We start from the raw sequence: 13,207 nt of genomic DNA on the forward strand, positions 1-13,207 counted from the left end.
ACAAGAAGGTATTCATCTCAAAGACTTTGCACTTCCAAGTTCCAATATCCTCAAACCCTTTTTTCCTGCGTTTCTCCGTTATTTAGGTTTTTAGGTTCACTTCATGATAATATAAAAGGTCTTCTTCATGATGACTTGAATTGAAGAGAAAAAACTTAAAATAGGTTTTGTGTTTGCACAATAAAATCAAATGATGAGATCTTGCAATTTTCAACATTAATTATGCATTTCAGTTTTGACAACTTTGTGGTTGTGGCTTCTGTCCAAAGACCTATTTGGATACGAACCATTTGAATATAGATGGAATGATTCTGAAAGCAAGGTTATCTTTCATTGATTCATTATTGGATATTCAAATGTCTATGGCAGGGAGACACATTAACACTAAGGGGAGTTTTCTCTTTCATTCGTTGTTTCATGGTCTAGGCATGGTATTTTGCATGAAACTTTATCATAGTTTTTCGGCTGTTGAAACTAAGGTATTTATGCTTACGTGCCATCTCTAACTTTATCCCTCACAAGTCCGAAGGTCGGTTCCCGTTTTTCTTTTCTCAGTCGTTTTAATAGTATTTCTCTATTCGATTTGTTTTCTTTTTCTGATCAATAATGATAATTTTTGTTTCAAATAGCAACCTTGTTCTCCTATACATGCTATAATTGGATTCAACCTAGTTTTGCCATTATATGAGTTCGTCTAACTCTGTACGTATTTGCTTCCTTGTCCCTTTTTGTTCATCCTACTAAAATTAGCTATATTTTACATTTTCTTTCTATAATTTGTTTCATGCATTTTGTGATTGATGTTTCTCTTCTTCAAAATCTACGGAAAGTGAAATATTTTGAAATGAAATGTAGTCTAGTTATGTGTTGTCCATGTTCATGAATTTTTTATGACTGTTTCTTGTGATGTTCATTCAGATAAGGGGGAAAAAAACTAAGGTATACACTAGGGTTTTGAATTATCTTGCTAGTATCATTTTGATCTATGGCCCAAAAGTCAATTATCTAAAAGACACTTTCTTTTTCCCCCTTAAAATTCTTGCAGACTAAGAACCTCAACATAGACGATTCTATTATACATTGTCCATGAAATGAAGAAGATTTTGCACAACTCTAGGGGTTTTCTTGGGTCTAGGTTTAGCAAGGATAACATGGCACCTGTATTGCAGTCACCTAAGCCTTTTAAGGGGAGCTCAGTTGCTTCTATCTGGTAGGATGATGCAAACCGACAAGTTCCTCAGCCTCTAAAAATTGGGATCGAAGTCGTAGGTGCAAAGCAGAAGAAGGAGAGGTCTCACTAGGGGAAATACTAATTGAGATAAAGGAATACACAATTTATAGGTTAGAAGTGTGGAGTGGCAAAGACTGTTGGGAGGTTGCAGAGAGATATGGTCAAGTCCTTCCGTCTCCTGGGTATGAAGTTGAACAAGAATCCAAAAAGATATTTCAAAACGCTTCTCCATTTGTTGTTACTTGGAGAAGTGCCCTTACCCAAGATTCTTTACTATCCATTTTGTGTTGTGGGCTTTCATTAGGTTGGAGAAACCGTTGTTCAACTAGAACTCAAATTCCTATTTCAATAAGAAACAAAACAAATATGATTGTATTGGATTTTAACTGTGAGTTATCTCCAAATTATAATGATTACATAAAGATAATTAAACACCTTCATTGGTAACTCAATCAGTTGAGTGCTTTCATTCCATGGACGTAGGTTTTGTATATTGGTGGCCAAACCACATGAATTCTTGTTTGTCTTTCTTCTTTTTCATTATGTCATTCTTGGTTGTGTGCGAGAGTAGATTTCAACATGGTATCAGAGTACACTCAAATCTCAAAGAAGATCAACGTGTATCCCTACATCATCTATCAAACCACAAAACTATTCTACTGCAGATCCAATCCAAGCTTTCATTTGGTATAATAAATTTTCACCTTCATCCATATTGGCCTCAATTAGGGGTGTCAATTTTCAACCCGAACGGTTGAAACCGGACCGAACTGGCCAGAACCGAACCTTAATGGGTTGTTTTTGGGCTGAAGACCCTCAGCCCGAACCGTTTCGGTCTGGGCCGGGCCGGGCCAGCCCTTGTGCGTTAGCCCGAACCGGTAGGCCCGAACCCCAGCCCGTTAACCCGTTTGAATAAATAATAATAAAAAAATAATAACCCTTATTCGTTACGGTTATGGTGCATTAACTCACTGTTCAACTTCAACCGATGTTTCATATTCTTTAGAATTTAAATTTCAAATTTCAAAGTTTTCATTATTTTAATTTTTAAGTTTTACCAAAACGGTGGCAAACCCTATTTCATTTAATTTTTAAGTTTTAGTGTTTTACCAAGAGTCCAAGACGGTGGCAAACCCTATTTCATTTAATGTTTTAATAATTCAATTTTAGTTTTAACTTTTATCATTTTGTGCCTTTTAACCTACCGCCTTAGTTTTCTACCAAAAACAAAAAAACAAACTCCTTAGTTCCTTAATCCTTATGTTTCACTTTCAGTTGCATAATTTCTTCACTGTTTCGTAAAGGGTTTTCACTTTTACAGTTTTATTTTCTCTGTTCAGCTACTTTCACATTTTACCACTCTCCTGTAACCCTGTTCCCTCTCGGCGAAGGCAACGGTAACGGTGATGTTAGCAGCAAGCAGTGGTAACTTCGGAAGCAAGCAAGCAACAAATAGATTCTGCTTTCTTGGTTCTTCTTTTTCTTGCTCTGAATCTCCTCGGCGATTCCAGGTAATCTCACAATCACTCGTCGATTCTCTTGCTCGTCGATTCTCTTGCACGATCACGATTCACAAGCATCTGACCATCATTTTTGTTTTTATTTATTAATTTGATAAGAAGAGGTTATATTTTGAAAATGGTAAACTCACTGAAACCGTAGGCCTAAATTTTCTTTAGATTAATGAATTTCATATGTAATTTGTTGATATGAAAAAACAGAGCACAAGACCTGTGCTTTCTTTACACAATCACAAATCAAGAACACAAATCATTTTTTGTAATTTTTCCATTCTCAACTGACAATGAATTCAAAAGATGTCATTTCTTCTAATTCTGATTTGATCTTCATGTAATGTGACCTTCAATTATATGGTGTAAGTTCCCTCTGTTCTTCTTCCCAAGAACTTGTTGTCTTCCTAATTTTTTGAAGAACCCTCACCACTTCCTCTGATGTTGCATAACCAGTCAAAGTGATTTTGTTTAGCTTTGTATCAATGTGTAACAAACAAAGCAAACAAAGATGAAATTTAGAGTGGTTCGTGCATCAATAATTCAATATGTTCTGCTATGTTCATGGGTATATGGAAGAAAATTACAGTGGAAATTCAATATGTTTTGCTATGTTCATGGGTATGCTTGTTTTCACATTTATCGAGGACTTTGTTTAATAATTTTTTTGGGTGAAATAACTTTGTTTAATAGTGCTTGTCTATAAATTAGTTTGATCACTTTTTGCCTCTTAGAGTTAAAGTGTTTAAAATGAATATGTTTCTTGGTTATACCAATATGTGATTTGCATTACAATACAAAACATTTTCTTTTCATTTTGCCTTAACCTTGTATAGTTGTATTTATGATCTATCAAATCTTCTAATTATTATATTCTAAATATGTGTGCATGAGAATGTTCATTATGGTGACAATTATAGATTATGATTAAAAACATTTCCATCTCATCTTGTTATTAATATTGAATTTTATTAATTGTGCTCAATAGTATATCACATTTATTTTAGTTGATTAGGAAAATGTCAAGAAGACATCAATGTAGATGAGTCTGATGTTGATGAGATATCTGATGATGCATTGGGATATCCTGAAGGGCCATCCATGGTATCTCAATCTAGTGAAGCTACCATAACTACTGCAACAACTTTAAAAAGGGATAGGAGAAGTACAATATGGGATGACTTCATTGTACTTGATGTAAAAGATTTTCAAAATGAAATAGAAAGAACTGAATGCAAAAAATGTGGAAAGATATATAAGGCTAATAGTACTAAAAATGGAACTGGAACTCTTCGAAGACATCTTCAAATTTGTCCAAAGAGGGAAAATGTTGATGTGGGACAAATGCTTATGGTTAGAAATGAAGGGCAAATGATAATAAGAGACAAAAAGAAGGATCAAGATTTTGTACGTGACAAAATCACTAGGCTTGTGGTTAGACATGAGTTACCATTAGCTTTTATTGAGTATGAGGAGTTTAAGGAATTGATCTCTTACCTTCTTTCGGAACTATACTCATATAAGTAGAAATACACAAATGACTGAGATTTTGAAGCTTTTCCGATCAGAGGGTAATAGAATCAAGTCTTTGCTTTACTCTTTTAATGGTAAGATCTCTTTGACAAGTGATTTGTGGACATCCATATCCAATGATGGGTATATTTCATTAACTGCATGCACATTACATTGATAAGGATTGGGTGTTGCATAAGAAGTTATTGAGTTTTTGCATAATGCCACCCCCTCATACTGGTATGCATATTTGTAACATGGTTTCTCAAATTATGAATGATTGGGGCATTGAAAGAAAATTGTTTTCAATTACTTTGGATAATGCTACTTCTAATTTCAGTTTTGTTGAGATGCTGAAAATGAATTTAAACTTCAAGAATGCTCTTCTATGTAATGGAGAATTTTTTTTCACAATAGGTGTTATACACACATTCTTAACTTAATTGTGCATGATGGATTGAAATGTATTGATGAGTTTGTAGAGTTAGTGTGATCCAGTGTAACCTATGTGAAAGCATCTCAAGCAAGGAAGGTAAAGTTTTTTGAAGTTTGTAAGCAAGTGGGATTGGAAAGTAATAAGGGATTGCATGGAGATGTCACCACAAGGTGGAACTCAACTTATCTTATGCTTGAATCTACAATTTTTTATCGAAAAGCATTTGAAGTTCCTAAGAATTTGGAGAGCAATTATTAAGCTTGCCCCAATTCAGATCAATGCTCAAAGATTGAATGTTTGATAGGTTTCTAGCATCCCTTTTTATGAAATTACTATTTAATTGTCTGGCTCCAAATATCCTACATCCAATCTATACTTTGTCAATATATGGGAGATACATCTGAATTTGTTAGAAGAGATTTCAAATGAAAGAAGTTTCATAAGGTCAATGGCAATAGAGATGAAAAAGAAATTTGACAAGTATTGGAGTGGTTATAGTACAATTTTAGCCATTGCTTTGACATTTGACCCTTGTTACAAGCTTGATTTTGTAAAATGGGCATTTTCAAAAGTTGCTCCTTTAGACTCAAATGCCAATGTTATGTTCAACAAAGTCATAATTGCACTATATCAACTGTTTGATGAATACAAGAGTATGCATAAAAGTGGAAATAAGAATCTATCAAGTGCAATGCCTCCTCGTCCTGAAAATTTTAGAACAAGAACTGTAAGTAAATGTGATTCCTTAGTCTTTACTTAAATATTATTATTTTATTTTTTTAGAATTATAAATTTCTATATTAATTACTAATATTACTAACAATTTATGCATTCCTTAAGAATTTACAGCATTTATGATAGCTGAAATGGATAGTGGATGTACATCTTAGCTATATTTATATCTATCTGACCCAAAGATCCCATGCACGGATAATGATGATAATTTTGATGTGTTGGCTTATTGGAAGGCTAATGGGTCAAGATATCCAAATGTTGCTCGAATGGCTTGTGATGTACTAGCTATTCCAGTTTCAACTGTGGCATCTGAGTCAGCTTTTAGTGCTGGAGGTCGTGTCATTGATAAGTACTGAAGCAAGCTACTACCAACCAACACTGAAGCATTAATATGTCTTCGAGATTGGATGTTTGATGTTGATTTCAGAGGGGTTTTTTTTTCCCCCCTTTCCCTTCCCTCCCCTTTAATCACATATTTTAAAATGAATTTTTGTTTATCAATTAATAACTTGTTTACTTTGGTGGGTAGCTAAACCTGCTGATGATCTTGATGAATTAAACAATGCGTTAGGCAATGTGCTAAGAAGCGTCATGGCATTAAGTTCAACAGCTGCTACTTCCTCTGCTTGTTCTAACTTTTAAATACTAAGGTAGTGTACTATTAAGCCATTTGAAATCTAGTAGCATACATTCTATTATGTTATGATTTTTTTTGTCATGTTGTTAAGACTTCAGATTTTAAAGTAGCTTAGCTTTTTTATTTTTTATTTATTCTCATTTCTCATGTTTTATTTGATTTGGTTCAAACAGGTGACTTGAACAAAGTATTCAACAGTTATGAAGGAGGTTGAAATTCAATGCTTTTGGAATTTGGATGAACTCATTGAAGTTTCCCTAAGTTACTTTATTGTGTTTGTTGTTACCCTTTGTTTATTCCTTTCAAAATAGAGCTTTTTTGTAATGGTATTTAAGTGTTTTTATTCCCATGATATTTAGAAATTAGAATCACGTTTTCGTAATTGTTACATTGTATGCCATGATGGTAGGACCAATGGACCATGTGTTGTTACTAGGCTCTAGCAAATCTATTCCTTATCACAAGTAATTTTAAGTTGAGCCTTCATATAAATCTAATTTCATTGGGTGAAGATTGTAAGTTGACCTACACATGATAGAAAAATCTAAATTTTTTATTTTTTTGGGTTGGGGGGGGGGTGTTTGGTCAAGGCATCAAGCTAATGCCATCACTAGATTTACTTGGAGTCTTCTTCCTCTCTCTTTCGTAGTTTTTTGTGTAAAGAGTTGAGGAAAAATAAAAATAAGTTTCAATATTGATTTTTAATTTAGTCCAAACCGTTAGCCCAAACTGCTAATCAACCCAAACCCAAACCACACCGAAACCATTATCTTTTAAATGGGCTGTGTTTGGGCTGGGGGGTTTCCAGCCCGAAACCGTTAAGCCCAGCCCGAAACCGCTCCAAACCGCACCGTTGACACCCCTAGCCTCAATGGATGTCTGCGGGAGTGTTGGTTTCTTGGAGCGGGAGTGTTGGAGAAACCGTCAAGAGAGTTCTATTAGAAATTAACTTCCTATTCAATGAAGAACAAAACAAATATAATTATATTAGACATTAACTCTTAGTTATCTCCAAATTGTAATGGTTATATAAAGATAATCAAACATCCTCGTCAATAACTTGATGAGATGAGGGCTTTCATACCATGGACATAAGTTCTCTATGTCGGAGGCCGAATCACGTAAATTATTGTTTATATTTCTTATTTTTCATTCTCATGTTCTTGATTGTGTGAGAGAGTGAATTTCAACACATCACTACATGATTTGGTTTTTATCCCCTCAAATTGGTGGGTTCTAAAAAAGAATGTGGAAATCAATTTAAAAGTTCACACAGAGAAAAAATTGGCAAGACCAGTCATAAAATAGTAATATTTAAAAACTAAACAAGTGGAGCAGGGATTTAGGAGGATAATGAGAAGTTTGGCCAAGCAAAGGAGTAACATTTTCTACATAGATGGTCTTGGTCATGGCTCTTACGAAGTTGGATTCAAAAAAGTGAGTTTTCTTTTCAATATAGATCAGTCATAAGGCTCCTTTGATGTAAGCCTCCCCCATCACCAAATCCTTCAGCTTGTGATAACCAGCAGCAAACATGACTACTCATTAATTCATTTCAGAACTCCAATTTCTTGCATCTAATTGAGCATTGTAGTCAGATGTACCTATTCTTTTGAATCCATTGTCTTTATTAACGTATTTTACTGAGATATTGTAATTTCCCTGCCAGTTCTGGGAAAGAAAATAAGCCTAAACGCTACTAAACAATAATCATGCAGTCATGCCACCAAAGCAGTTGTAGTCCTTGACATTTTCTACAGTAAGAACATGGAAGGAAGAGGCTTCGCTTAAAAGCAAAGGCCTTTGTCAAAAGTTTGCTCCATCGATCTGCTTTGATTCAATTCCAACTAAAAGCACATCATGGGTTTTACTTGAAACAGCTAAAGCGTAACATAAGTTCAAGAATACTGCAAGAATAATGCTTCGTAACTAAAGATAATGCTTCTCCAAATGAGTTGGCCTCTCTCAAAAATGAATTTGCTGTTAACATTGTAATTATGTACCTTTTTTTTTATTAATGTTAATATTGCATCCATTATGCAAAAAAAGCAATGAGATCCTAATGATTGAGAATTAACTGAGCAAAACTGCAGAAAACTGGAATAGTGATCTAAAAATTAAACACTCAACAATCACAAACACCCTTTACATTCAACCATTTCAATATCTACTAAAGTCATATCGTATGTCTTCTAATTTAGGCCAAGCATAAGTAGCATGTTGTAATTTCAAATTTTGAGCTACACTTTTATTTGGCTTCATATATTTACAATTAAACAAGCTCAAACAAACACAATGTGGACGGTATTAATTTTGATCGAACTCCATGTCTTCTTTTTCCTTCAAAAATGGCAAGTCTACTACTCATCTATAGTTCAATCGTAAGATATCGATTTACAAGAACACATCACATGTGTATATACACGTGTGTCATTACTAGTTCTTGAGAAAAGCCAACTCTGCTTAGCAATAGAGACAAGAAGTCCCAATACAAAGTGTTGTAGGTTGTTGAATGTGTAGCGTCAACTCCTTTCCTCTCCCTCGCACTACCACTTCCATTAACTTTTCTAATTCAGAGGCCAAAAATATGTTCTCCCACATGACTTTTCCTTTTTGAAAGGCATTTTATTTTGTAAAGATCAAATTTTGCAATAGACTAGATAGTCTTGAACTCATTATTTTGTGTAGTACCTTACCCCCCCCCCCCCCCCCCCAAAAAAAAAATGCCATACAAACTGGTCTTAAATTTTCTAGTTTATTGCACCCTCAACTTTTTGAATCAAGGGATTACTTTATCTAACAATTAGGACTTTGTTATTGTTTCCTCATAAACAAGTTCAACAAGTTTAGATGTGCAATCATGCTAGAGTCTTAGACCGACTCAAATTATCTAATTCATGCATACAATGGGCTCTCTCCTGCCTCCGCTTATCAAGGACTTTCGTAGTTTTCTAGCAAAGACTAGGAAACTCATGGAGTCTCTTGTGGTAAACTTGAACTAATTCTATACTACTTGAAACTAACACCACAAACTAAAAGATAGAAGAAATTCATAGTTGTATTGATTAGATTGTGTGTTTTATATTCAACAAGATTGCTATTTACAAATAGTACAATGTAACTACTCGAAGAAAATTGTTTGCAACTACCAACAAGGATAAGAACCTAGAGATCTGGGAAGAAAATTGTCATATAACTATCTATAGTTGTTGCTTCCTTATCCTGCTTCGGTCAGCCTTTGCGATGCTACCTAGCCTTGGCCAACACTGAACTAGTTCTCATTCTTGGCATTCATTCAATTAGGACCACTTCCGAACCGGACTATGAATTGGTTAATTTTTTTTTAGGAACAAATGGTTATGTGAGCTTTTCCTAGACCATAAAAGTTACATGGTGTCTAAAAATTTTATACAATGATATTTTCTGCATTCACTAATTCTTCCACTTAGTGTCCTAGGTAAATAGTAACACATGGATTTTTGTGGCATAAATCAAGCTGGGTCTTTGTAGTAGTAATTTTTTGTCTCAGTTGGTTGAAATAACTCTCCCCCATAATTCTAGTTTGGATTTTGTTGAGTATATTAGCTGTAGAAGATAAAGACAAATTTTACACCATTTAAAATGTTCTAGGGCACAATTCTGGGCATAAACATACTTGGACCATTTTTCAACATTGATCACCCCAAGTGTCTTCTCAAAGACTGGTACATGAAAGAGCCAAACTAGCACATTAAGTTGTCACACCTGAGCATTTCTCTTTATTGTCATTTGGAGAAAGATTTCCTATACTTTTTTTTTTCTTGGTAAAGATTTTGTCTACCTTTTATGAAAGAAAAATATGTCCATCCAAGGTTGTTTCCTAAACGAGTTATAATAAGATTGGATGCACAGGCGTGGAAGAGTGTTAGATCAACTAAAGGAATCCAATATTAGGTTGACAATGGGTTCTCTCCTACCTCGACATATCAAGAACTTTGATGTCTCTTGGGACAAGACAACAGAAACTCGTAGAATCCTTTCATGGTGGACTTGAATCAATTTACATTGCTAAAATTACACTACAAACTACTAACTAAAAGACAGAAGAAAATTCATAGTCGTTTGATTGGATTGATTGAGTTATTTGAGTACGACGAAATGGCTATTTATAGATTACATAAAATAACAACCTACAGGAAACTGCCTGTGACTTCCCCAAAGATAAGAATCCACAGAATTGGGAAGAAAAACTACCAAGAACCAATTCTAACTGTTGTTTCTTTTTCCTGCTCGAGTCAGCTTCTCAATGTCTTCTAATCCTGGGCCAATGCTGAACTGCTTCTTACTCCTCTGGTACTTATTTGATCTGGTCCACTACTAAACCGCGTTGTAAATGGGTTTATTTTATCAAGAACTAGCAAAGGTTAATTTCTGCCCCTTTATTGACCTGATTGAAACTCTATATGTGAGATTTGGGGATTTTTGCCTTAGGGTTTTGGAAGAGTTTTTGTAATATTATTTAGGCGATTAGCTAAGAGATCTCCATCATGATTTTCTTCTTACATGGTGAAAATTCTTCTTCTTCGCTCATGGACGTAGCATATCGCATTAGTTAAATCTTTGTGTTAATTGCTTCAATTTGATTCAATTTCTATTCGTGTTTTCTAAGCGTCCGTTTTAACACCTTCTGTTTTTAAATATTTTATTGTCACTCATTTTCAGTTGGCATAAACATCCTTGGAAAATTCTAACCAATAAAATATCCTTGGATAGTCTGCTTAAACCCATTTCTTAACATTAAGGAACCTGATTCCAAAGAGGCAAATGGGAGAGTGGAAGGAATTAAGGTAGCTTTAGGGTTGTAAATTGAGTGGTCTTTAAGCAATATGCTTCTAAATGAAGGGAGAATAAAGAAACGCAAAGAATCTCAATTCATCACAGATTTTGTTTATGGACTCCTTTTGGGTGGTGTGATCTAAACAAATGCTTGTGAGACTCATAACATCTTTTTCTTCCAGAGATCAGAATCAAACAATCTCCTTGGCTATTTCTTAAAGCTGCAGCAGCAATCTCTTAAAATGGAGAACTCTGATAGTAAAACTGTGCTCTCAAAGCCCATTCTTCTTAAAGCTGGCATCCCCTTGGCTGTTTCATTGGGAGGTTTGATCTACACTATGGTCACAAGGAAGAGACAACCACCTGAAGTTCCATCTGCAGAAACCCAAGTAGATTATGATGTTCTGTGTGAAACAGATTATCAAGAGGAATTTCAAGATAAAGAGAGCTTCCACAGCCTTGATTCAAGATCTCTACTTGCCAAAGAAGAAGAAGAAGAAGAGGAAGGACAGCAAATCACATATAACCAGGTCACAATTTCATCAGAAAGGTTTCTAATTCGAGATGGACTTGATCTAGAAGAAGAGCTTTTGAGCCTAAAGAAGTGGATGATGGCTCTTCAAGAGAGGGAAACGGAGCTTGAGATGAAGTTCATTCACTACTGTAGTCTGAAAGATCAAGAATCAATTGTAATGGAGCTTCAGAACACATTGACATCAGAGATTTCTCGCGTTAAATTTTTAGCTCTTGAGGCTAGAATTATTGAGTTTGAGAAACAAACACTTGAGGCTGTGGGGGTTGAACACCTGAGAATTGTTGAGCAACTCGAGTCCGCAAGATTGGAGAATGTGTTGCTTCAAAGGAAGGCAAAGAAGCTTTTGAGAAAGAATAGAAAGCATTCTCGTCTTCTTAGGCAACAATCTTCTGCTCTGCAATCTAGAGAAGCTGATATATTGAGAAATGAGAAAGAACTGGAAAGCAGTTCACAAGTAATAAAGGAGTCAGAGGAGGAAATTATAGAGCTGAGAAGAATGGTGGTTCAATTGCAGGAGGAGAAAAAGGAACTAGTACACAAGTTAGAGGAGGCAGAATCCATAGCTTCTTCAACTTCAAAGGTCTAAATTCTTGTCTCCTCTCATTGTTAGATGATTGTTTCTCTCTTCATCATTGTGTCCTTTTAACAAACACATAATTGTAACATCTGAGGAACTCATAACCAGACTGCCCTGTAAGATCTAGCCAAAAGAGAAAAGGAGAAAAATTGATGTTGCAGGTAAAGCTAAATTTTCTAGATATTCCTGCTTTTGCAGGAAAAGCCGCAAGAGAGAGAAAGTGGAGACATTGATCAACTATTAACACAGCTAGAACAACTGCACAAGGATCGTGCTGCAGAAATGGAGGAATTGATTTACTTGAGATGGATCAACGCCTGCTTGAGACATGAGCTATTAAGGAATCAAGAACAACAAATAACCCATCAACATGATGATGAGGGAGGAGAGCCATTAGAATTGGAATTTGAAGAAGATGAAGAGAAGAAAGACTGTGGCGTACAGTATGATACAAACGGATCACTAACAGCAGTTTCGAAGCACCATGAATGGTGTTTGGGTATAACAAGTGGTGGTGATCATCCTTTTTCCAAAAGGCATAGGTTGCTGCAGAAACTGAAGAAATGGGTGGATGGAAGTGACAAATGCAAGAAATTATGGGATGACAAAGACAAACATCTTCAAATTGTTAAAGGCACAAGTAGCCCATCTGTTTCATATGTTGCAATTGAAGAACACCCAGCTGCTAGGAAGTCATGTTCTAGTGTATAACCCAAGTATCTCAATAAGCTTCTTTCTTTTTTTCTTCACTTCTGATGGAAAACCCTTGATGTTCTTCATGGTGTTGGTGTGGTTGATGATTTAGGGTGACTACATGGTCTGAGAAGATCAACAGAGAGTAATCTAAGAAATCTTAGTTGTCTTTTACTGCATCAAGTGTGTTTTATTTCGATGTATCCAACATATGGTTTCGATTTTGGGTTTCAAACTGACACCCTTAACGCATTTGTGATTGGAAACTTGGTTTTAGGAATCAAGAACTGAGTTTGAATACCTTGATTCTTCCTGATCGTAATCCACTGGGGTGAAACAAGGTTAATTGGGTTCTTCCAAAACAAGCCCAACCCTGAGACCCTTTTGAAGCTAAATACCCTGTTGACCCTGACTGATTCTAGCTAACTTTACATAAGAACAATGAAAATGCATCTTTTCAAAATTTCGAGTTCTTTGGAACCTCAAAACAAAAGGTGACATCTAAGTGATCACCACCCAATTGAA

The 13,207-nt window shown here is 35.2% G+C and overlaps 1 protein-coding gene across 1 annotated transcript; it reads left to right on the forward strand.

The window, feature by feature from the left end:
* The first annotated feature begins 10,999 nt into the window (after positions 1-10,999).
* Positions 11,000-12,793, forward strand: LOC149024086 (CHUP1-like protein). Its single transcript, XM_089142885.1, has 2 exons — positions 11,000-11,992; positions 12,188-12,793. Exons 1-2 carry the CDS (start codon positions 11,120-11,122, stop codon positions 12,698-12,700), a joined length of 1,386 nt encoding a protein of 461 aa, XP_088999011.1. The 5' UTR covers positions 11,000-11,119; the 3' UTR covers positions 12,701-12,793.
* Positions 12,794-13,207: the final 414 nt, after the last annotated feature.

Source organism: Hakea prostrata, chromosome 2, assembly GCF_041222555.1.
Source record: "Hakea prostrata isolate BN-2017 chromosome 2, UWA_Hpros_2, whole genome shotgun sequence".
NCBI classification, from domain to species: Eukaryota; Viridiplantae; Streptophyta; class Magnoliopsida; order Proteales; family Proteaceae; genus Hakea; species Hakea prostrata.

Excerpts from the sequence above, each read along its gene's own strand:
- LOC149024086 (XM_089142885.1), top strand. The coding sequence starts at position 11,120 with ATGGAGAACTCTGATAGTAAAACTGTGCTCTCAAAGCCCATTCTTCTT. Across the intron at positions 11,993-12,187 it reads TAGCTTCTTCAACTTCAAAG|GAAAAGCCGCAAGAGAGAGA; the intron begins GTCTAAATTCTT and ends CTGCTTTTGCAG.